Here is a 21,207-nt window from a genome sequence, read left to right as displayed (position 1 = left end):
CCATGATCTCTCCCTTAAATCAGACGGAAAGATCTCACGGAAAAAGTAATTCTAGTTAAAGATTTACAGCTCCCTGGGGCAATGCCACTGCTGCAGCTACTGCCTGTGGAGTTTTCCAGCATAGCCATGCCCCCCTCAGCCTCAACACACCCATTTGGCTCCAAGAGAGGTGACTCAGTTTATTATTCTCAACCTAACTCCATCTTTCCCACTTTAGGCTCCAACATTACACATAGCTGCCACCTCCATAACAGCTAAGCCCAGGGAGGTAAAGAGGGTAAACCACAAAGTCTGAAAGCCTGAGAAAAGCCAAGGTTATACAGCTCTCAAAAAAGGAAACAAACTGCAAGATGGGCTCAGTGACTGAACACAATTTGTGTAAGGTGGGCAATACTTCCTTGACCTGGCCAAATGCAATAAATTCTTGGGCTCAATCATCGTTCAGGGTTGAGGCCATCAATGCTGTGTGCAGGCTTGGATTTCCACAGGATCACCGGTATCATCCACCACGTGAAAGGGGCTCCAGCGGGTTGGAGACGTGCAATGTCCACCTGGTTCAGGGTCCTGATGCCCTCGCGAGGGCTCGGGCTCGGGCAGCTTTGGCCTCATCCTCCAGCTCATCTAGGAAACGCTCCTGGGACACGGAGTAGAAGGTGTAGCCATCTGGGGAAGTGGGTTCAGGAAACCTCTCGGAGTATGCACAGTGCCTTTTCCTAGACTTTCTCCACCACCCATGTTACACACCCTCCCAAATCAGTGATTCGATCTTCTGCCCTCTGCTTTTTCTGAGCCCTGACCCCGATTCCGTTATTATTAATAACTCATATTAAAAGAGCATGTTAAAATGACAAAATAAGGTACATCAAACACTTGGCTCGGCATCAGAAACGGCCAAGACTTTCACAGCTCGGGCTCCGTTTACCACCCCCACACTGCCCTACTACGCGCCTCTGCTCCCCTTCCCCTGCCTCCCTATGCCGTCTCCCGAGCCTACAGTCCGGATGGATACAAATAGCTAACACCACGGCCCCGATGCCCAGGCCGGTCAGGATGTTCCGGGTCCGCCTTTGCGGCAGCCTCTTCTGCCACTGGGCGAGCTCCACCTGCCGCATGAACTGCAGCTGCGCGGGAGTCAGCTTCTCCCGGGTCGGGTCGATGCGCTGAGCCACAGGGGCCTGTCCACTCTTAGTATTGAGAGGGTCACCTGCACCAGGCGCTGCCATATTGCCGCTCCAGCCTTCGCAGTCCCAGGGCGCAGGGCTTGCTGGGAATAGCAGTCCTGGGCGGTAGCAGGGGACGCTGGGAATTGTAGTCCGTGTTTCCTCCTCTCTCCCTCCCCCCCAAGCGAGTGCAGCTCTTGGTCTCACGCGTTGGGCGGCGGGAGGCGGCAAGCGGCCAAGCTTTCTGATTGGCTGAGGGGTCCGCGGCCGTTGGGGCTGGAAAGGCAGTGGAGGGCTCGAGGCCGTGGAGGGAACTAGGTTTTCCTCCGACTTCAGGTGAAGACGAGCACACAGAAGGGGACGAGGAATCCAGAGTGTGGCAGAAGACTCTGGAGTGAAGCTAAGGGGGTCGGTTTATGGATCCAGTGAGCCGTCCAGGTGCCCCCAAAGGTTTCTGAAAATGGACGGACCTGTGAGGTCAAGACCGGCCTCCCTCAGTGACTTTCAGTTCGGAGCTGTCGCCACAGAGACCATCGAAGACGCTCTGCTCCACCTGGTGCAGCAGAATGAGCAAGCCATACAGGAGGCCGCAGGCCGGATGGGCAGCTTCAGGGAGACCCGGATCGTGGGTGTGGACGCGGGGCTGGGGAACCGGTTTCGAGGGAGACTGAGGGCACCGGTCTTTGAGGCACCAACCTGGAGACTCAGCTCCCCTTATTCATTCAAATAAGTGTTGTTAGTGTAACTACTAGTTGCCAGGTACAGGGGATTTCGTGATAGACAAGATCCGCCAGCACCCTATCCTTGATTTCAACCCGTAGAGTGCTCATGCACACCACTTGGGAGACCGGGATGCAACAAGTTTCAGTCCCTGCTCGGGAGGCTATTGGAACAAATCTGTAGACGACTAGGAGCAAGTACCGGTTAGAGAAGCGACATACCAGATAAAAGTAACTTTTATGGGGACTGAAAGGAGTGGTAGGGTGAGATGAGGGTAGGAAGAATGAAGGGGGTCGTGGGGGTATGGTAGACCTCCAGGAAGGATGACCTTTTGGTTGGCGGAGGGGGAGAGACGGGGAGGGGGAGGGAGTTTCTACCAAAGGGGGATAACCTGAGTCAAGCCGTGGAAGTAGAGAAGCTTGGGGTGAGTGTGGGTACAGTGTTTAAGTCCAGGTTGTCCAGAGCATGTGGAAGAATAGTTGAAATTAAGGCCAGAAATGTAGTTTGGAGACATTCCATGTGGAACGCCAAGGAGAGGAGTTTTATCCATAGCTTAGTAGGGAAGCAAGAAGGCATTGAAACTTTTCAAATATGGTAGTGATAGGACTTTTAGCCTTTGCCCTAGAAAAAGTATGTTGGCTCTGATGTAAAGGATGGATTGGAAGAGAGAGAAAGAGAGAGAGGAGGGAGGTAGACCAGTGGAGTCTGTGTGGCAGAAGACTCTGGAGTGCAGACTCTATAGTTTAGGCAATAGGGCAGAGGGAATGACAAGGGAGGATGGATTAAAGATAATTCAGAGATAAAATCTGGGGCTCTATAATGGATGAAGTTAAGAGGTGAAGGCATGGATGACCACAGCCAAAGGGTTGAACCTAGGAGATTGAGAGTATAGTGGTACCATTAGGAGATATACACACATTCATTAAGAAAATGAAGCTTTAGGAGGAAATGTGACCTTTGTTTGGGAAAGATAACATGTTTGGTTTGGGATCTACTGAGTTTAAAGTGCCTGTAAAACATCTAAAGGAGGGTTTCTAGTGAGCTGTTTAAGAAAATAAGTCAGAAGAGAGGTCAGAACTAGAGATAAAGGTTTAGGAGTTATCTTCATAATGATACTGTTGAAAACGCAGAGAGGTGCCTGGTTGGCTCATTTGGTTAAAGATCTGCTTGAGGTCAGGTCATGATCCCAGGGTCCTGGGATGGAGCCCTGTATCCAGCTCCCTGCTCATAGGGGAGTCACTTTTTCCCTCTCCCTCTGCCCCTGTCCCCCTTGTGCTTTCTCTCTCTCTCTCTCTCTAATAAATTGATAAAATAGAAAGAAAGAAAGAAAGAAAGAAAGAAAGAAAGAAAGAAAGAAAGAAAGAAAGAAAAAGAAAGAAAACTGGCAGAGAATGATGAGTCTGAGAGGGAGAAAAAGAGAAACAGGTGAAGGACAGTTCCTTGGGAGACATTTTGTGTTCAGGCAATTAAAGTAGGAAGAAGAGTCATGAAGGGAACTAAAAATATGGTTGGGGAGGAAGGAACAGAACCAAGATACCTCTGAACCAAGGAACAGAACCAAGAGAGTTTCAAGAAGGATGATGGTCACCAGTTTCACATGCCTCAGTGAACAATGGAATAAAGGTTGCAAAGGGTGATGCTATTTAACAATTTGGACATATTTGCTAGCCTTTGAGATCATTGTTTTAACAAGCTGGGAAAAGTAGAAGCCAAAGTGCAGAACATTAGGGAATTCATGAGGAAGTGGAAGCAGCAGGTTTAAGCCAGGCTTTCAAAAAAGTTAACAGTGATGGAAACTAGGGAGATAAAGAGCCCTAGCTTAAGACAACGGAAGGAAGAGGGTCTTTTCAGATAATAGATGTTATGTTTGTAAAGTGCAGGAGGGAGAGCCAGTAGGGAGGGAAAGCATAACCATCATCCATTGCACCTAACCCTAGCTCAGTTTTCTTGGCAAATTAAACTAGAAAATAGAAACAGTTGCCCAGATAATTCAGACCCAAAACAAAGCAAAGCAAAACAACTATATGCTCACACACAAAGCAAAGAAATAAAGCCTAAACTCCAGCAAAAAAAATGACTGATGACACAATCATGTATTCTAGGGTATTTTGCTTAATTGCTTATGCTATCTTCTGCATTGGATACTGCTAACAGGGCTTTAGTTTCTGTACAGTAAGGTTTTGTACATATGTGGAACATGTGTCAAATTGTTCAACTGTCTTGTGTTAGCATGACTTTTATGTGTCTGAGAACGTCAAATTTCCTCTGAAGACACATGGTCATTTGACTATGTGTAATTCTTTGCTGATCAGTGCTAAAAGTCCCAAGTTCTACAGGAGCTTCCTTTGCTGAGAACTGACATTTACCCTTGTTTCCATCCTCTAATGATATTGCAAACTAAATAGAACTCTATCTGGGGCTGTTCTTTCAAAGAGAAACAGAGGCGACCTAAGATCTTGCCAGGGTAACTTGCCCTTCCTAACCTCCCCAGTGACTTTGCCCCCCAACCCCCATCACAAAGTGGGCTGTGTTCCCTGATTTAGCTGACATTTCTTCCAAACAAGCCACTCCACAGTAACAAACTTGCTCTTAGGGAGAGGCTCAGTCACCACAGATTTACCCAACAAACTAGTGGTGGGGAGATGGTGTCCAGCTGTAAGGTGAATCGTGTTTGTAAAGCAATGGGGGTTCTCCAGAGGGTGGTTACTAAACAAACAATGTTATAAAGAATATTGAAGCTCCAGGAGGGACTTTTCTGTTCCTGCCAACATTCCACTGATAACAGAATATAGGGGCTAGGGTTTTTATCCATCCAAAAATCTCCCTTGAAGCTGGAGGTTCCCAGCATGATGCAGAGGCCAATTAGGCCAGCTGGTATGTTTGTGTGTAGCTGGCCAAGCCTTTTATCAGCTAAGACGCACAGGAAGACTCAAGGGTCACTGAGGGGGCTTGGTAAGCCCTTGATTTTGGTGCTTGGTCAGCCTCCTTTTCGTGACTCTGATCTGCCTGTTGGCAGGAAAGGGAACTCAGCTCAGCTTGGGTTGTTCCAGTCTCTTTTCTCACCCCTTGACCCTCTTCCCTTGGCCCCATCATGGCTTTTACATGATGCCAGGAGTTCACAGAATGGTTTTGGTTGCACCTTGTGAATTAGGCTCTTTTTTCTTGTTTTGGCAGAGTTTGTTTTTCTCCTGTCTGAACAATGGTGTCTGGAGAAATCTGTGAGCTACCAGGCTGTAGAAATCCTGGAAAGGTAAAGCCCTGAGCATAGGCCTTTGTGAGTGGTACCTCTTAGAACAGCTAATGTACCCAAGTCTTAACAAAGAAGAAAAAAAGTACAGTCGCCTTCACCGCAAGACCTGGTTTTGCACCCTCTATTAATTGCAAATGTACATTGCTCAGCTAGGGACTGAGATTGGAGAGAATATACAGCAGTTTGCAGCACAAACTCCCTTGAGTTTGAGTGAGTGTGGATTGCTTACCCTCCCCTTCCCTTCCTTACAGGTTTATGATTAAGCAGGCAGAGAATATGTACAGGCAAGCCACGATCCAGCTGAGAGAGAAGAAAGAGCCTCAGAATTGGAAAGCTCTGAAAGAGCAGCTTTTCAACAAGTTTATCTTGCGTCTTGTATCATGTGTTCAACTGGCAAGCAAACTTTCCTTCCACTACAAAGTAAGGAGCTGGGGTCCCTCCTGGGCACTTGAGAGTTAGCAGAAACCAGCCTGTCCAAAGGGGATTGTGGGAAACCTCCTCCTAAGCTAGGCGTTACTACTCCTGTGGAAATTTGAGTGCAATTATGCTTCCTAAGCACACCTCCTACACACACACACACACATACAAACACACACACACACACAGTCACAGAAATGCAATTTTTAAATAGCCTCAAGTTCTGTTCCCAAAGTGTAATTGCTGGACAGATGCCATCATTCACACAGGTCACCTTTCCTCCCCTTGGACTCAAGGACAGTTTATGTAAGGTGCCTGAATTGCCAACAGGCCTATCAGTATTAAGGACAAACTGTTACATTTATCGAGGATAACATGTTTCCATACCCCTACCCAATGCCTGTATAGCAAAATACCATTCCTGCAACAAATATTCACTGTCTTTCATGGCCAGAAGCTGCACCATGGGTACAGCATGGGTACAACAAGGAAAAATACTGCCTGCGCTCTCAAGGAATTTATTATCCAATGGGAGAAGACACACAGGCAAATAATGTGGGAGGGTACTCAGATTAGTGTAAATACAGCTGTGAGTGTACCTCCATGGTCTTGGAAAGTCAAGGAAATGTGTTTAGAGAAAATGATTTCTTGATGGGAGTAGGGGTGGGTAGGAAGGAGATGGATGGATACTAAAAGAGGGAGAGGAGTGAAGGAAAGCAGGGAGAGAGGAGGGGGAGGAAAGGGAGATCCAGACACAGGAAGCAGCACATGTACAGACTTGGAGAGCTGGATGGGCTTGTGAGCTGCAAGTAATCCACTCTGACAAGCGTGGGGCGTGGGGGGCAATTACCAAGAGAGAAGATGCGGTGAAGACATGGGCTGGATTGTGAAAAGCCTTGTATGCTCTGCCAAGATGTGTGACCTTTTAGTCTGACACCCTTTTCTCCCTCTCACTGTTTTTTCTTTGCTCAGATTATCAGCAACATTACAGTCCTGAATTTCCTCCAGTCTCTGGGGTATGTACACACTAAAGAAGAACTGCTGGAGTCAGAACTTGATGTTTTGAAGTCCCTGAACTTCCAAATCAATCTGCCTACTCCCCTGGCATATGTGGAAATGCTTCTGGAGGTTTTAGGTACCTTATTAAGTGTGTCAGGGGGTGTGGGTTGGAATCTTCCATAGAAGGCAATAGGAATGGAAGCAGGTTTGGAAGCAGGAGACAAAACCCACCAATGAGAAACAGCAGGGAGCTGGGGACAACTGAGTCATGTGTTCCCTCTGGTACTTGGCTGGGAAGGGAACTCAGGTCTCAGCACCTGGCTTCTATTTGGACTCACTGGGCATTCTCTTATTGCAGAATCAAAGAGCTGATTTTCTAGAGAGGCATGAGATAAGAGGGGAACAAACAAATATACTCTAAGTATATATACACTGCAGATGGAGATTTCTCTACCTCTCCCTTTATCCTTTAAAGTTGACCTCCAGCTAGAGGTTTCCTACAGAACACATTAGCTCAGGAGCTTTATGTCAGACGACAACAGTGATCATGATTAGAGGACTCATTTAGCGCTCTTTGCTGTGCCCATGCTCCATCTAGGATACAATGGCTGTTTGGTCCCAGCCACACGGCTGCACGCAACCTGCCTGACTCTGCTCGACCTTGTCTATCTCCTGCGTGAACCCATATATGAGAGCCTTCTGAGGGCTTCAATTGAAAACCCCATCCCCAGTCAGCTGCAAGGGTAAGGCAACCTCTTTCCAGTAAGCCTCTTCCAGAAACAGCAAGTCAGGAGCAGACCTCAAGAACATACCATGGGAATGGAATTTACCCAATAAGGCATCCAGTCCACAGATAACCTGTGCAGGTTACCCGGTTTTAATGAACTCCCAGTATGTTGCTTGGATGCAGATGACTGAGCCCAATCAGCAAAACCCTAAAGGATTTTGCTTTTAATTTTAAATGACTGCAGGTAATTAATATACTTTCTTTCATAGTTCTTCCTTTACTGCTGCTTAGATTTGAGATTACTGGACTGCCTTTTAGTCGCTTAGGAAAAGAAGCCAGTCACAGGGTTATAACTTGGACAAAAGTGTTTGATTACTGTAAAGTCAGACTGGTAAGAAGACTCACAGTTACATTTGTTAGGGAGGCAGATGGGACAACAAAGGCCCATAAACCAGTCAGGAGGCTCATGTTTTAATACCAGGTGGGCTGGGGGAGAGGGGCCAATTAGGCATTACTTGGCCATTTCCTTCTGTATCTAAAAAAGTCCAAGATGATCAACATAACCCATAGCTGAAGTCCCATGGCTCTGGGATTTGAAAGATTAAGTTCCATTCAAGCTCTAAAATTAATATGGTTTTAATCACTCAGGGAAAAGTTTGTTTCAGTGAAGGAAGACTTCATGCTGTTGGCAGTAGGAATCATCGCAGCGAGTGCTTTCATCCAAAACCATGAGTGCTGGAGCCAGGTGTGCACCACTGAGCAGGACCAGCATGGTCAGAATTCACTTAGTAGGAAGCATTCTCCCATCGGTTAAAGGAAAAGAGAAGGCAGTTTATAAAAGATAAGTCAAGACCCAGGGGATTAGGATGAATAAGCAGGATTTGGAGAAGGAAACACTAGGGTAGGTCTGAAAAGCACTCTCTGATGTTCCCCTTATGGAACTGGAAATGCAGGACCATGTTCAGCTTGTTCGCTTCCCTTTCTGATGATAATTCATTATGTTCAGGTCCAATACGTATATCCTCCCCAACAGAAGACAATGTCAGGGCCCAGATGTCCTCTTCATATTTCACAGACCTTATCTCTAGCAGAATGCAATGTCTAGCAGAAAGAAACTCTTTAAGGGTAACGCTAGGAGGGTAAAGATGTCCTAATGTAATTTGGCCATTGGCAAACACTGTGATCTGGATTTAATCTTCTCTGTAAACACAGAGAAACAGAAAAATTTACATCTGGTTTGAGAGAACAGCCCAAGCAATGTGTCTGCTTGTGCACTGAAACATGTTGAGATTATATAGTAATAAGAAATCTATCTATTTCTGAAGGTTGTGGGGCATTTGCAGAGCATCACTGGCATTGCACTGGAAAGCATTGCTGAGTTCTCTTACGCAATCCTGACTCACAGCGTGGGAGCTAACACTCCGAGGCGACAGCAGCCTGTTCTTCCCCACCTGGAGGCCAGAGCTCTGAGGGCTGCTGCCTCCTCCAACACATGAGGCACGCTCAACCCATGAAGTATAAACAGCTTTCTGTCATGGTGCTCATCCCTTTTGTTTACTCTCAGACTCAGGGTACAAATGTTCCAAGTATCTTTTGAACTGTTTTGTATTCCAACTTCACGCTCCTTTTTCTGCATCTGAGAAAGTTGACAAGCATGTCTTTTTTGCCGAATCAGACTAAAAATGTCAAGGAGCTGGGAGGAGGCATTTTAGTGAAGTTGGTTCATTTTTAACAAGACATTTATAGCTTTTCCTTAACTGTTCATTTCATTGAGACAGAACACCAGACATGGAAATTAGTATTAACCAGGGGCTTGAAAACTGGGACTGTTTGGGTGACCCTGACTGACCATCAAGGAGGCAGCCTTTATTTCCCCTTAAAGTTAGTTTAACATCTCTGTTCTGTCATTGAGATGTACACAAATAGGGCTTCCTGTACAGCTGACGATTTCCACTAGTCTTTTGTAAAACTAACACTAATCCATCTCTAAACATGTTTCGACAGAATTTCCACATACCTGCACTTGAACTCAATACTCCCAGAATATAAAGCACTCTATCTTAGTCAACAAAAAACCCAACAGTGTACCTCTGGGCAGTTATCAGACTGCAGTAAATCTTTTATTACAAATAATTAAATCTTTCCATAATGTCTCAGACAATATCAAACACCATTTCATATTTCTAACAGAGAGCAGAGTAGGCATTCAGTACTAGAACTGAGTGAGGACAAGAGTGTTAAATTTCAAGCTTCTGATCACACCACCTGGTGACCAAAGCTTATGTGTCATTTTCTCACGTTGGCCAACTGTGTCTCACACATCTCGTCATCTCAGTGGAGACAAAAGTTTCTATTTCATATTGTAAGTGCAGGAAGTTGAGAGAGATAAAACCCAGCGAAAACATATCAATCTCAACTCAATTCAGTTAACAACAACAACAACAACAAAGCAAATTTAAATTAGTTGTTTTGAGGGGAGAGAGGGAAATGAAGGTATGGGATTAAGAGTCAAAACTATGACAAAGGCTGGTAGCTGTACATGGCATGTAGCTCTGGAAACTGTCACATGATATCCTAAAATAAAGTGGCTTTTGTAGATTTTTTTCTTTTTTGGTATTGTAAACATGTGCTGCTTAATAGTACCCGAATTTAATTTAAAACATTTTTTTCTCTTTGCAAACAAAACAATTTAAAGCCTTTAAGGCAAATGTCTCCCTAAGAAAAAAAAGTCATTTGTTATAAAACTGTGAAGACACCCAAGCAAGACCCCACTTAAGATTCGTTAGCATGAACTTGAGAGCTTTTGTCCACTGTTCCTCAGAATTAAACTGGGTTTTGATGGAATAGGAGCCGCCACTGCCTCCTGTGTCTTCAATCTTGCCTTTCTCCACATCCATCCTGCAGATGGACAGAGCAGAGCTCATTAGTAACTGAGATCAGAGTTAAGTCAGTTCAGGCAAATGGGCAGGGACTTGATCATGGGACCATTCACGTCATTTTATCTATTAAAGAACTCTTGGCGAGGGATGGTAGTGTATTTTGGATTTGCTTGAAAGCCAAACATCAAGAAGGTTGTCACAAGAGCCTCATTGTCATTGCAGAGTACAGGGACGGGACACACACCCAAACAAATGAAAAGCCTGGAGCAGAGGGTAAATGAGGGTTACAGTACTCCTGACTGTTTTCCTAGGCATCCCTGAACTCATGGGGAGAGGAGGGAGGCAGAAGAAAAGAAATGCTTTGTTTTGGGGTGATAGAAGTAGCTCAGCCTTACTCTCTTGAACTACGGTCTCTATCACTGAGCTCCTACGAGATTTGACCAAAGGAAGCATTCCTGTATATTTCCAAGGGCTTAAGCAGAAAAGCTTTCTGAAATTAGAAGGCCAGTTTGAGCTCTGTGGTAAGCAAATCCCCCAAAGCACCAGAGATAATATTCTTTCTCTTCAAGGACCAGGTGGTCAGGTTTTGTCCTGCTTGGAGCATTGACTCAGTCTTTGCCCATCGGTGTTATGTGATTTTGCACCGTTTTCTGCTTTCCCACCATTTATACTATGTCTTGCTTCCATTCTTACTGTCCTTTCAGTCCTGTCCATTTGGTCCCACCCCAGGTTCATTCGGCATCAGGGAATACTGACCTGTAGGGCAGACAAAAACGGGTTTCGCCTTTCTCAACCTCTTCTTTGAACTGCTGCACGCAGTCCAGGAAAGCCACCATGGCATGGTCAAACTTGTTGTCCCAGAAAAACCGCAACCCCCCAGAACAATATAATGGCAGCTCCTGCTCAAGAAGAGAAAGAACTGGCTCAGGGCGTGGCACCAAGACAGGCTACCAGACATTTCTCCCAAGCCTATCAACCTCTTAAGTCATGTTTTGTCTGTATTTATTCCACTGGAAACGGCAATCTTGGGCCAATACAATGCACCTAAGAACTGTTCACCACCACTGGAAATGTATTACACACCTATTTCATGGTGATTCCTTTCCTACCCTAGCATATGCCTCCTCCTCTGATCTGCTCTTGGCCCTTTACAACAGACTGTTAAAAACCTACTTTGTGTCTCTAGGCCCCAAAGAGCTAATCCTGAACTAGATAAGACACCGAACAAGACATGGGATAATGAGACACTTCTGGCTAAGAAAGAATCTAAGAAATGCTAATATCCAAGGTAAACTATCTGTCAGAAAGTACAAGGATTCTGCACTCCACTGAAAATGGGACTTCCCAGATACCTTAGATTTGTCTGTCAGAGACTCCAGATACGAATGGTTTCCATAGGGAACAAGTCGATACCTAAAATGGAGATGCATATGGAGATGAATACAGGACTCCTCCTAAAGTGATTATCAGAATGTTATAACCCAGTGATTTTCAGGCTTCATCCTACCCAAGGACTACTTTTATTATTCCTACCCACCTTTTCATTTTCCCGTAGGCTCCATGTTTAAAAGATATTGTTTACTGAACAAAGTACATTTATTATATAATTGTCTGGTGACCTTTCATTGGTAAATGTAGGTCTTATTTAGGCTGAAAAAAAAAAAAAAAGAAGCTGCAAACAGCTTGAGGAACCATCAGGGTTCTGGAGACGCTGGGTTGGGGATCACAACTCTGGCCAGGCAGTTCAAGGACTGCCCAATGAGTGGAAAGAGCCCTGTCCTAAGGGGAAAATCAGAAGCAAAGGCTCCACACACAGAAAACTCTCAGCGTGTTGGGAGCAAGGGTTCCTGTCATAGCAGAAAAGAATACTAGGCTGGAGATACAGAATATATCAGGGACATGCCACACCCCAAGAAAAGAGTGCATTTCCTACCTCTGAAATTTCAGACCCATCTTATTGGCCAGGGCGTGGAGCAGCAACACTGTCTGACCCCAAGCAGCATTAATCTCATTCCATTCCACAGGAACACTGGGCAGGCGACCCAGTCGGAAGTTATTGATTGTGCCGAACTGTCCACTGTGCCTGGAGGAAGACAGGAGGATAGGGGGAAGTATAGGGAGAATTGAATGCTCAGCAACTTCTCAGACTTCTGCTCGCACCTAAATCCTCACATACATGGCTCTCCTCATCTCCAGATTCATATACCTAAGCTCTACTTGGCACTTTATTTACTTACTTAAGCAAATCCTAAGTCCAATGTGGGGCTTGAACTCACGACCCCAAGATCAAGAGTTACCTGCTCTACCAACCGAGCCAGCCAGGCACCCCTCTACTGGGCCCTTTAAGTACATGTCCCAATGTGAGTTGTCATCTTTCCTCCTGTGCTCAGATGCCAAAAGCAGAAATGGGGGCATCATCCTTGAATGCTTTCTCTCTGCTCTCTCTCCCCTCAAAAACCACCAAGCTCTCTTGATTGGACTTCCTAAATCTCTTCAATCTGTCCACTCATTTCCACACTCAATGCCACTGCTCTATCTTTTCCCACTTGGAGTCCTATGGACAAGTCTCCTTACCACTGGCACTGCCTTCCCTGTCCCATCACTTCTCACACCACAGGTGAAACTATCATTCACAAATACAAATGTAATTAGGTCACTTCCCTGCCTAAAACGCTTCAGTGGTTTCCACTGCCCCTTGGATGAAGCCCAAATCCCTTAATAAGGCCTACGAGCTCCCTGGGGAACTGGTGACTCTCCAGTTTCATATCCTGTCACTCTCCCCTTTACATTCAATCTCCTATCACAATAAGCTCCTTTCAGTTTTCTGGACTCACCACTCCCACGTTCCTCTGTTTCTTTGCACATGATGTTCCTCTGCTAGGAACAACCCCCTCCTCTGCAGACTTCCACTTCACACATCTCAGTTTAAACATTAACCCCCCACCCCAGGATAAACTTTCCATGTGGCCTTCCCAAATTTAGCCAAGTGCCTTTGTGTGGCCCCAGAGGTCCCCCAGCCCTGAGGTTCACAATTATCACGGTGCATCACAATTAACCATCACATCTTCACCCCTTTTGCGAGATTATAAGCAACTAGAAGGTAGAGTGCATGCTGTATGCTGTTGCCCTTCTGGCACTTAGCACAGTGTCTACCATGTATGAGATGCTCAATAAATACTAGTTAAATGGACAAAACGTTGAATAAATACATCAATGATCCTAGGAGGGAAGAAAGCAGCACTTGGGCAGATGACAAAGTTTATATGGGACTGGAAGGCTCAGATCTTTTCTTTTCCTTGGGGGAGTGGATGTCACCAAGCTCTAGAATTCCAACCCCTGGAAGTGCCTATCTCATCATGGGGAATGCAAGCAACCAGGATGGGGAGACGATATACAGTCCTATTTAGTGGGAGGTGGGCTTCCTGGCTCAGTGGTCTGTAGCTGAAGTGCAGGTGTAGAGTGCTTCCCAGACCCTCCTCACCCTCTAGCCCATATTACCAGATGTGGAAGGTCGCGTTAAAGACATTGGTTTTCTTCAGCTTGTCCAGCTGCATCTGGGCATAACGCATCTGGTTTTCCACACTCTTCAGCTCATCATCCAGCTCCAGCTGCTGTCGCTTGAATTCACTATATTCCCTCTGATACCTGTGAGCAGCAAGGTGGCCACTGAAGGATGTTTGGGGCTGTTTGAAGGTTTGGGGCTGAAATTTCTCTCACCACCCCTCATGACAATCTATTCTGGTAGTTATGGTTAGACCCAGTTACAGCATCCTTTCTATTTGGCACAGATCCCATTCAAAGGAACATACAAGCCCTAGTTGTTTTGCCTGCGAGGGACAGAAATGTCTCAAATTCCAGCCACCCATATGCAAAAGGTAGGGGAAAACAGGACTCTCCCAAACCAAGGCCAAATGGCTCTTGTATTTCTGATCTTTTACAGAAGTGAGGTGAGGGGGTTATAAGTGGCCTTTTCCATGAACTGACCATAACTGAACTTCTATAACTTCACTTCTAGATACTTAACTGTCTTTTTAGTTAGTAGACACCATTTTCAAGGGAATTTGCTCACTACTTTGAAAAAAATAACTTTTCTGCCACTTCCCCAAGAATGTGTGGACACTGGATCTCCTCCACTAGGCAGAGGGTTCTCTCAGGTCAAGATTACCAGTGAAATTTTTGGGCTGGGAAAGAATTAACGTAGGTCAATATTCTCATCTTTCCAGAGGAGGATGCCAGATTGGGTGGGTGACTTACCCAAATGAGCCCAGTTCCCTAAAGGGCAGAAATGCAACCAGAACCCTGGTTTCTCTATTTAACCAACCCACTTTTTTCTCTTAATTAGGCTGACCCCCTACATATCCCTCCCAACAGACCTCAAGAAACAGGGAACAGGGCCTGCAATCAGTATGTGGAATCTGGAGCAGACATGCTGCCAAATGACAGGTGACTGCAACTTACAAACCACTCAGACAAATTCAGTTAGAAGCCACTTCTCCTGAGCCTCAAGGCCAAGAAGACAGAGGAATAGGGTGATCACTCACTGAGCTTCCTCCTGATCCAGTCTCTCAGCCTCAGCCTGGACCTTCTCGAGATTTTCTGCCACTATCTTGCGGTTCTTCTCCACCTCTTCCAGCTCCTGGATCAGCCTCTCCTCCTCTAGTGCCAGCTCCCTAAGCTCCATCTGTAGCTGTTCACTGTCATCCTCATTCATTTGCTCCAAGATCTCTAAACAGCGTCTGCCAAGGACACAGAATATACTCACTGCATGGAACCTTGTTATGCTGTTTACGCGAGCAGAGCACAGCTCCCAGGTAAGAGCCAAATAGTCTCAGAGCAGTGACAGCTCTAAGACTCTAAGCTCTCAGATCCGGATTTCCGGGCACCGGTTATAGGGGCGCTCACTTGTAGTTCTGACACTCATTTTCAGTGACGTTGAGCTGAGTGTCCAGTTGGTCTAAGAGAGTATCTGTGCATTCCTCACACAGTGGGTGATCCACATCGGTCTGGCCTGACATGATGTCAAAAAGGTCCCCAGTGACCTAGAAGGGTGGGGTGTAGGAGAGTCAGGTAGGGCTTGCTCCATGTGGCCTGTCTGGCCACCCACTCTAGCAGCTGGGGCCCACTGCTGGACACAGCAATGCTGCAGACTTGCCTTCAGTCTTCGGCTGAGGTTCTCCATGGTACCACCGTCAGATGCCTCCCCGATCAGAGTGAAGCTGTTGGCGCTTTCTGTAGACATCATCCTGCAGACAGCCCCCCGCCCATGGGCCACGTGAGGGAGCAGAGAGGCCTCCTCCACCTACTGCAGTGGCAGTGGCAGAGACTCTCAAGCACCGGCTGAGGGGGCCTCAAGGCGCATACCCACTCCTAGCCCGACTGGCCTCCCAAGGGTACCTCTCTCCCAAGGGAAGGCCATGCTGGTCTTCCACAGGGCCACTCAGCACGAAGGATGGCCTAGATGGACTAAGGAGGGAGAGGGGGCATCAAAAACTGACATGTGTGTGTGTGTCTACAGTAGAAAAGGAGGAGAATCAGGAAAGACCATTTTTAAATATTATATCCCTTGCCAGCCACCTTCACATACATCAGCAACTAAGAGCCCAAACATCTAAGAACATCTGCTATTTTAAAGCTTTTCAAGAGCCCATCTCTTTTATTAGGCATTCACTCCTTCAGACTTTTCTCGATTCTTCATCACAAGAGCCACTGTCCCTTCCCACTGTGTGAATGGATACAGGGAAAACCAATATGGGAAAGTGATGGGCCAGGTATGTATAAGAGGATACATCTTTTCTGGAGGAGGCAAAAAGCTAGGTGATGATTCATCTCCATCACCTTTCTCCAGGTCTCAATTCTGGGTTCCATTAAAATTCTACTGGCCTTTGGCAAGGATTAGGGGGCTGGGGAGTAGCAGGCACCTGGCCGGGGGGATGAATCTGCGGGAGACACCATCCTGGCGAGTTTCAAGAAATGGCTCCTGGGAAGGAAATAAGAGGACATTAGAATTCTGGCAGCTTAGGGATCCCTGGGTGGCTCAGCAGTTTGGTGCCTGCCTTCGGCCCAGGGCGTAATCCTGGAGGCCCAGGATCGAGTCCCACGTCAGGCTCCCTGCATGGAGCCTGCTTCTCCCTCTCTCTCTGTGTCTCTCATGAATAAATAAATAAAATCTTAAAAAAAAAAAAAAATTCTGGCAGCTTAGAGGTGGAGTCCCAAACAGCTTCAGAACTATCTGGCTTTACCGTTTATTGAAAACTGCAGGACTTGATAAACCACAGAGGCTTAATAGGTATTACCTAGCCAATCCCTAGATATGTACACTAAGAAAGGACCTCAAGTACAGACAAACACCAAGTCCTATGTGACTTTTTGTGGGAAACGGTATCTCCTATGTTTTACTCTACTGGAGTTAAATTTGTATTTTCTCAACACTTACCAGTTACCGGTATAAGAGAAAATGCCCTGAATCACAGCACAAGGAAAAAGCCAGATCAAATTGCAATGAAGTTTGCCATGGCATAAAACAAAGTAGATAATTTGTATGTTTTTGATATTTTGATATAATTTCATGAGATCAAATTCTTATGACCTCTACCTTTGGCAAAGAAAATTATCACTGACATTATCACAGTTTAAAAATGACACACTGAGGGGATCCCTGGGTGGCGCAGCGGTTTGGCGCCTGCCTTTGGCCCAGGGCGCGATCCTGGAGACCCGGGATTGAGTCCCACGTCAGGCTCCCGGTGTATGGAGCCTGCTTCTCCCTCTGCCTGTGTCTCTGCCTCTCTCTCTCTCTGTATGACTATCATAAATAAATAATAAAAAAAAATTAAAAAAAAATTAAAAAAAAAAATAAAAATGACACACTGAGAGTGCCTTGTTGGCTCAGTGGGTTAAGCATCTGCCTTCAGCTCAGGTCATGATCTCAGGATCCTGGGATTGGGCCCCGAGGTGGGCTCCCTGCTCAGGCAGGGTGTCTGCTTCTCCCTCTGCCTCCCCTTTGCCCCCTGCTTGTGTGCACATACTCCCTCTCTCTAATAAATCAAATCCTTAAAATAAATAAGTAAAAATAAATAAAAATGACACGTCCTCTAACATTTAACGATCCTTTCTGGCTAGGTTAATCACACTGTAATCCAAATCAAGATGCTTTTGAGAACAGAGAGGAGTGGATATTAATAATTAGCTAGGGACAACAGATGTAAACCAGGCATGCCTTGAGATGACCTAGACACGTAGATCATCTCATCTCCCACCTATAACAGCTTGTAATTCTGCTTCAAATAAAAAGCTTCTCCCCACATTTTAAAATTATGCTTCATTCAGTAATCCTGAGACCTCAGGTGCACTTCAGTATCTCCCCAATGACCCACAGTGGCCTGATCATGAAGAATATCTCTGGGTCCGGAGATCCCCAAAATCTGGGGGATCCTTAAGCACCAAGTACCCTGTAGAAACCCAGTTTGCATTCCAGTATTTCATACCTCTCCTGAGTTAGCCTCTTCCTCTTGGGTCTCTCCTGGTTTCACCTGGGCTGTGGCAAGTAATGGAGCTAAGGACAAGGAAAATATTAGAGTTAGAAAAAAGTCTTTAAAAAGCTGGAGTGTGTATGAAAGTATGGGAAAATAAAACAAAACTCACACCACTCCTTCATCTTTTTTTTTTCTTTTTTTTTCCTTCATCTTTTTTAAAGTACCATTTGCACATAGATAAATCTTGTGTCTTCTTCCTCTTACCCCCATTAAATCAGATTAAAGAATTGCTAATTTTTTCCCATTATATCATGATTGTGTTTTTATTTTTTTTAATCTTTTTTTTTTTAAGATTTTATTTATTTATTCATAGAGACAGAGAGGCAGAGGGAGAAGCAGGCATCATACAGAGAACCTGACGTGGGACTCGATCCAGGGTCTCCAGGATCACGCCCTGGGCCGCAGGCGGCGCTAAACCACTGTGCCACGGGGGCTGCCCATGATTGTGTTTTTAAAAAGATACCTTATCTTTCAAAAATGCTTACTGAAACATTTACAGTATTTTTATGTTTGAGATTTGCTCCCAAATAATTTGGGGTGGGAAGGCAATAGATGGGGCTGTAGATGAAACATGATTTAAATATGCATTGATAATTGTTGAGGCTAGCTCATGGGTACATGAAGGTTCATTATACTCTGAAGTTTTCTGTAATAAAAGTTAACATCCTTTTTCCTCCAAAATAATTAGGAAGGAATATGAGGGAACTTTCTGGGAAGATGACACCTTTTCTATATCCCAATGATCTGAGTTACATGAGTGTACCCATTTTGTCAAAAATGCACAGCTAAGATTTGTACATTTAAAGGCATGACAATTTACTTAAAAAAAAAAAAAGAATAAAAAACAAAATAATTGAGTGGGGAGGGGAGGTGTGTGAAGATATAGAAAACACAAAAATAGCACAACGTAGCTAATATTGAAGCTGGGTGATGGATACAAGGGAGTTCATTATGCTATTCCCTTGACCATATGATTGAAATTTTCTGTAATAAAATATTAAAATGTATTAAAAGTTTAGTCCCACTCAAAAAAGAGAAATTGGTAGCAACAATAATAGCTAGTTAACACTTCAGTACTATTTGCCCAGCATATTCCTAAGTACTTATGTTCTTTAACATATTTGATTCTTACAAGTACCCTGAGGTCATTTTACATTTTACAGATAAAGAAAGCAAGGAACCAGGGCTTCGAAAGTAAAAAGTCATTCAGCTAGTAAATGGCATTTATGATTTAAATCAAGGCAAGCTGACTCTGGACTAATGAGCTTATTTAAACTATTCAGCCTTTTCTTTCTTTTCTAACTTCATCTCACCTCTTGGGACTTTAAGACTCTATTCCTCCATTTACCTGCTGTTGGCCCCCGGATAAGCTTGAACTTCTCTGAGCTTCAATTCCTCATCTGTAAAATGATGACCTCCACTGGGGTTGTTGTAGGGATAAATGATGTAACACATGTAGTGCACTTGCTATATGGTAAGCTCTCAAAAAATGCTGTTTATAATTATACATACATATTCCTTTACTTTGAAACAGCAGGAGCAGAAAAACTAAGGTTATTTCCTTAAACCAGGAAGCTCTCAGAAGCACAGTGTCAGAACTGCTTCATGTTGGAAATGAAAAAACAGGGAGCCCGAAAGATGAAGTGACTTTCCTGGGTTCACAGCGCGTCTATGGCAGATGACAATGACAGGCACCTTAAGAACTACATCTCCAAAGCTGCCCACTTTCCACAATCTTGATCACCCTCTTTCCAAAGGTCTCCCTGACCTGTGAGCTCCTGGATGGTGACACGATCCAGGATCTTGAAGCTCGTGTCCAGTTTCAGGGGCTGGCTGCAACGCTGGCACACAAAGCTCACCTGCATGGTGCTGCTGGAAGCTTTAGACCCCTCCATCCCTGCGGTGGTAGAGAGGAGGCCATGTTAGGGAGAATCAGCGCCCTTGAACCTTAGGTCGGGGGCTACCAGCAGCCTTGCTGGTGTAGTGACGGGGGGAAATCCTCGCCCGCGCCGTTCCCTGTAGGAGCGGTCGGATATCAGGCGCACCCGCTTCCGGGGCAGCCCTGGCAAAGGCAGTTTATCAGCCCAGAGTCAGGGGAGCGGCTTCGACAGGGGCCGTCAGGGTTCCCAGGCTCCCTTCCGAAGCCCCAGCTCAGCCCCCGAAGCTCGTCACCTTGGGGCCCGGAGCCCGCCACCCTGCTCCAGTCTACCGTGGGGGCGCCGTGGCGTCGGGTCTGCGGGGGAGCGAGGCCTCCAGGGCTGCCATCGCCCAGGCTTCCGCTACTTCCCGGTCGGCCAGCGGAGGACTTCCGCACGGACCGGACGTGACGTCAGGACCGCCTTGCTGAAGCTCCTAAGGTCGGTCCTAGACTACTCGCTTAGGGACCCCGCCGCGCCCCCTAGAGGCTGAGCTGGGAAGCGCGGCAGGCGTCCGTGGGTGGGCAATAGTAGCCAGGGGAGATGCCTGGGACGGAGTTGGGAAAGAATGAGGAGCCTCACCCAGTAGGTAATTCTGTGACTTTTCTTTAGATTCTCACTTCTGAATGGAACCCCTGAATTTTTTAAATTCTTCCTGAAGTATCAGTTTTAAAAGTTTCTCCTTGGTGGGTACCTGGGAGGCTAAGTAAGTGTCAGCCTCTGGCTCAGGTCAAGATCCCCAAGTCCTGGGATTGAACCCATCTCAGCTGGGAGCCTGCTTCTCCCTCTCCCTCTGCTGCTCCATCTGCTTGTGCTCTCCCTCTGTCAAATAAATAAATAAAATCTTAAAAAATAAAAGTTTCTCCTTGGGAGAGCTGGGCTTTCTTTCAAATGCCCCTGAAAGAGTGATAGACACACTTGAAGGGGAAGGTGAGGAGGTAAATTTTAGATTTTAAAATTTCGGTCATTAATTAGGGAAAATCAAGCACTTCAGATATCATATATTTGGTTATTAAAATTATAAAACTAAAACATTTTTGTCTTGGTGCTGGAATAGACCACAATCAATGGAACATAATATAGTTCAAAAATAGACCAAGTTTACAGGGGATTTAGTATGTGGTAAAAGTTAGTATTTCAAATCAGTGGGGAAATGAGACTTAGTGATGAGTGGAGCCAAAGAGCCATGTAGATAGCAGAGAGCTAAATCTCTACCTCTTTGTTTATGCCAAAAGAAGCTCCAAGTCACAAATTTAAACATAAAAAAACACAATGATTAAATGTACTAGTTGAAAGCATTAATGGATTATTTTTTATAATTTTGGAGTGGAGAAAGTTTCTCTAAGCCTAACATGAAAATAAAAAACCAGAAAGGAAAACACAGGATTTTACTCCTTAGAAATTAAAACTTTCTGGGACACCTGGGTGGCTCAGCTGCTGAGTGTCTGCCTTTGGCTCAGGGAGTGATCCTGGAGTCCCCTCTGCCTGTGTCTCTGCCTGTGTGTGTGTCATGAATAAGTAAAATCTTTAAAAGAAAAAAAGAAATTAAAACTTTCTGAACCATCAATGACGCTGTAAAAAAAATTTACAAAAAATGTAGAAAATAGTTG

At 45.4% G+C, this 21,207-nt stretch overlaps 3 protein-coding genes across 4 annotated transcripts; 1 reads left to right on the top strand and 2 right to left on the bottom strand.

The window, feature by feature from the left end:
• Nucleotides 1–159: 159 nt before the first annotated feature.
• COA3 (cytochrome c oxidase assembly factor 3) lies at nt 160–1,257 on the bottom strand. The gene is made up of 2 exons (XM_025987038.2): nt 1,010–1,257; nt 160–663 (listed from the first exon to the last, which is right to left on the bottom strand). Exons 1-2 carry the CDS (start codon nt 1,221–1,223, stop codon nt 557–559), a joined length of 321 nt encoding a protein of 106 aa, XP_025842823.1. The 5' UTR covers nt 1,224–1,257; the 3' UTR covers nt 160–556.
• A 93-nt stretch (nt 1,258–1,350) lies between these two features.
• On the top strand, nt 1,351–10,122 carry CNTD1 (cyclin N-terminal domain containing 1). The gene is made up of 7 exons (XM_025987042.2): nt 1,351–1,789; nt 5,055–5,130; nt 5,382–5,550; nt 6,520–6,682; nt 7,145–7,289; nt 7,922–8,018; nt 8,599–10,122. The coding sequence occupies exons 1-7, from the start codon at nt 1,621–1,623 to the stop codon at nt 8,767–8,769; spliced, it is 990 nt and encodes a 329-aa protein (XP_025842827.1). The 5' UTR covers nt 1,351–1,620; the 3' UTR covers nt 8,770–10,122.
• BECN1 (beclin 1) lies at nt 9,359–20,102 on the bottom strand. Of its 2 annotated transcripts, XM_025987040.2 has the most exons (13): nt 19,854–20,034; nt 19,450–19,578; nt 17,634–17,701; nt 16,071–16,129; nt 15,547–15,615; nt 15,305–15,395; nt 15,055–15,191; nt 14,694–14,888; nt 13,651–13,797; nt 12,086–12,235; nt 11,505–11,565; nt 10,909–11,051; nt 9,359–10,171 (listed from the first exon to the last, which is right to left on the bottom strand). In XM_025987040.2, exons 2-13 carry the CDS (start codon nt 19,574–19,576, stop codon nt 10,003–10,005), a joined length of 1,416 nt encoding a protein of 471 aa, XP_025842825.1. In that variant the 5' UTR covers nt 19,577–19,578; nt 19,854–20,034; the 3' UTR covers nt 9,359–10,002. The 2 variants fall into 2 exon arrangements, with proteins under 2 accessions (XP_025842825.1, XP_025842826.1); XM_025987041.2 differs by lacking the exon at nt 15,547–15,615 and having other exon boundaries at nt 19,854–20,102.
• Nucleotides 20,103–21,207: the final 1,105 nt, after the last annotated feature.

The sequence above is a fragment of the Vulpes vulpes genome, chromosome 2 (assembly GCF_048418805.1).
Source record: "Vulpes vulpes isolate BD-2025 chromosome 2, VulVul3, whole genome shotgun sequence".
Lineage (NCBI taxonomy): Eukaryota > Metazoa > Chordata > Mammalia > Carnivora > Canidae > Vulpes > Vulpes vulpes.
Note: the sequence above shows the minus strand (reverse complement) of the source record. Positions and strands in the feature narration are given on the sequence as shown.

Excerpts from the sequence above, each read along its gene's own strand:
- COA3 (XM_025987038.2), bottom strand. The coding sequence starts at position 1,223 with ATGGCAGCGCCTGGTGCAGGTGACCCTCTCAATACTAAGAGTGGACAG. Across the intron at positions 664-1,009 it reads GGCCGTGGTGTTAGCTATTT|ATGGCTACACCTTCTACTCC; the intron begins GTATCCATCCGG and ends CCACTTCCCCAG.
- CNTD1 (XM_025987042.2), top strand. The coding sequence starts at position 1,621 with ATGGACGGACCTGTGAGGTCAAGACCGGCCTCCCTCAGTGACTTTCAG. Across the intron at positions 1,790-5,054 it reads CAGGGAGACCCGGATCGTGG|AGTTTGTTTTTCTCCTGTCT; the intron begins GTGTGGACGCGG and ends TTGTTTTGGCAG. Across the intron at positions 5,551-6,519 it reads AACTTTCCTTCCACTACAAA|ATTATCAGCAACATTACAGT; the intron begins GTAAGGAGCTGG and ends TTCTTTGCTCAG.
- BECN1 (XM_025987040.2), bottom strand. The coding sequence starts at position 19,576 with ATGGAGGGGTCTAAAGCTTCCAGCAGCACCATGCAGGTGAGCTTTGTG. Across the intron at positions 17,702-19,449 it reads CACCATCCAGGAGCTCACAG|CTCCATTACTTGCCACAGCC; the intron begins GTCAGGGAGACC and ends CCTTGTCCTTAG. Across the intron at positions 10,172-10,908 it reads CGTTTTTGTCTGCCCTACAG|GATGGATGTGGAGAAAGGCA; the intron begins GTCAGTATTCCC and ends GTCCATCTGCAG.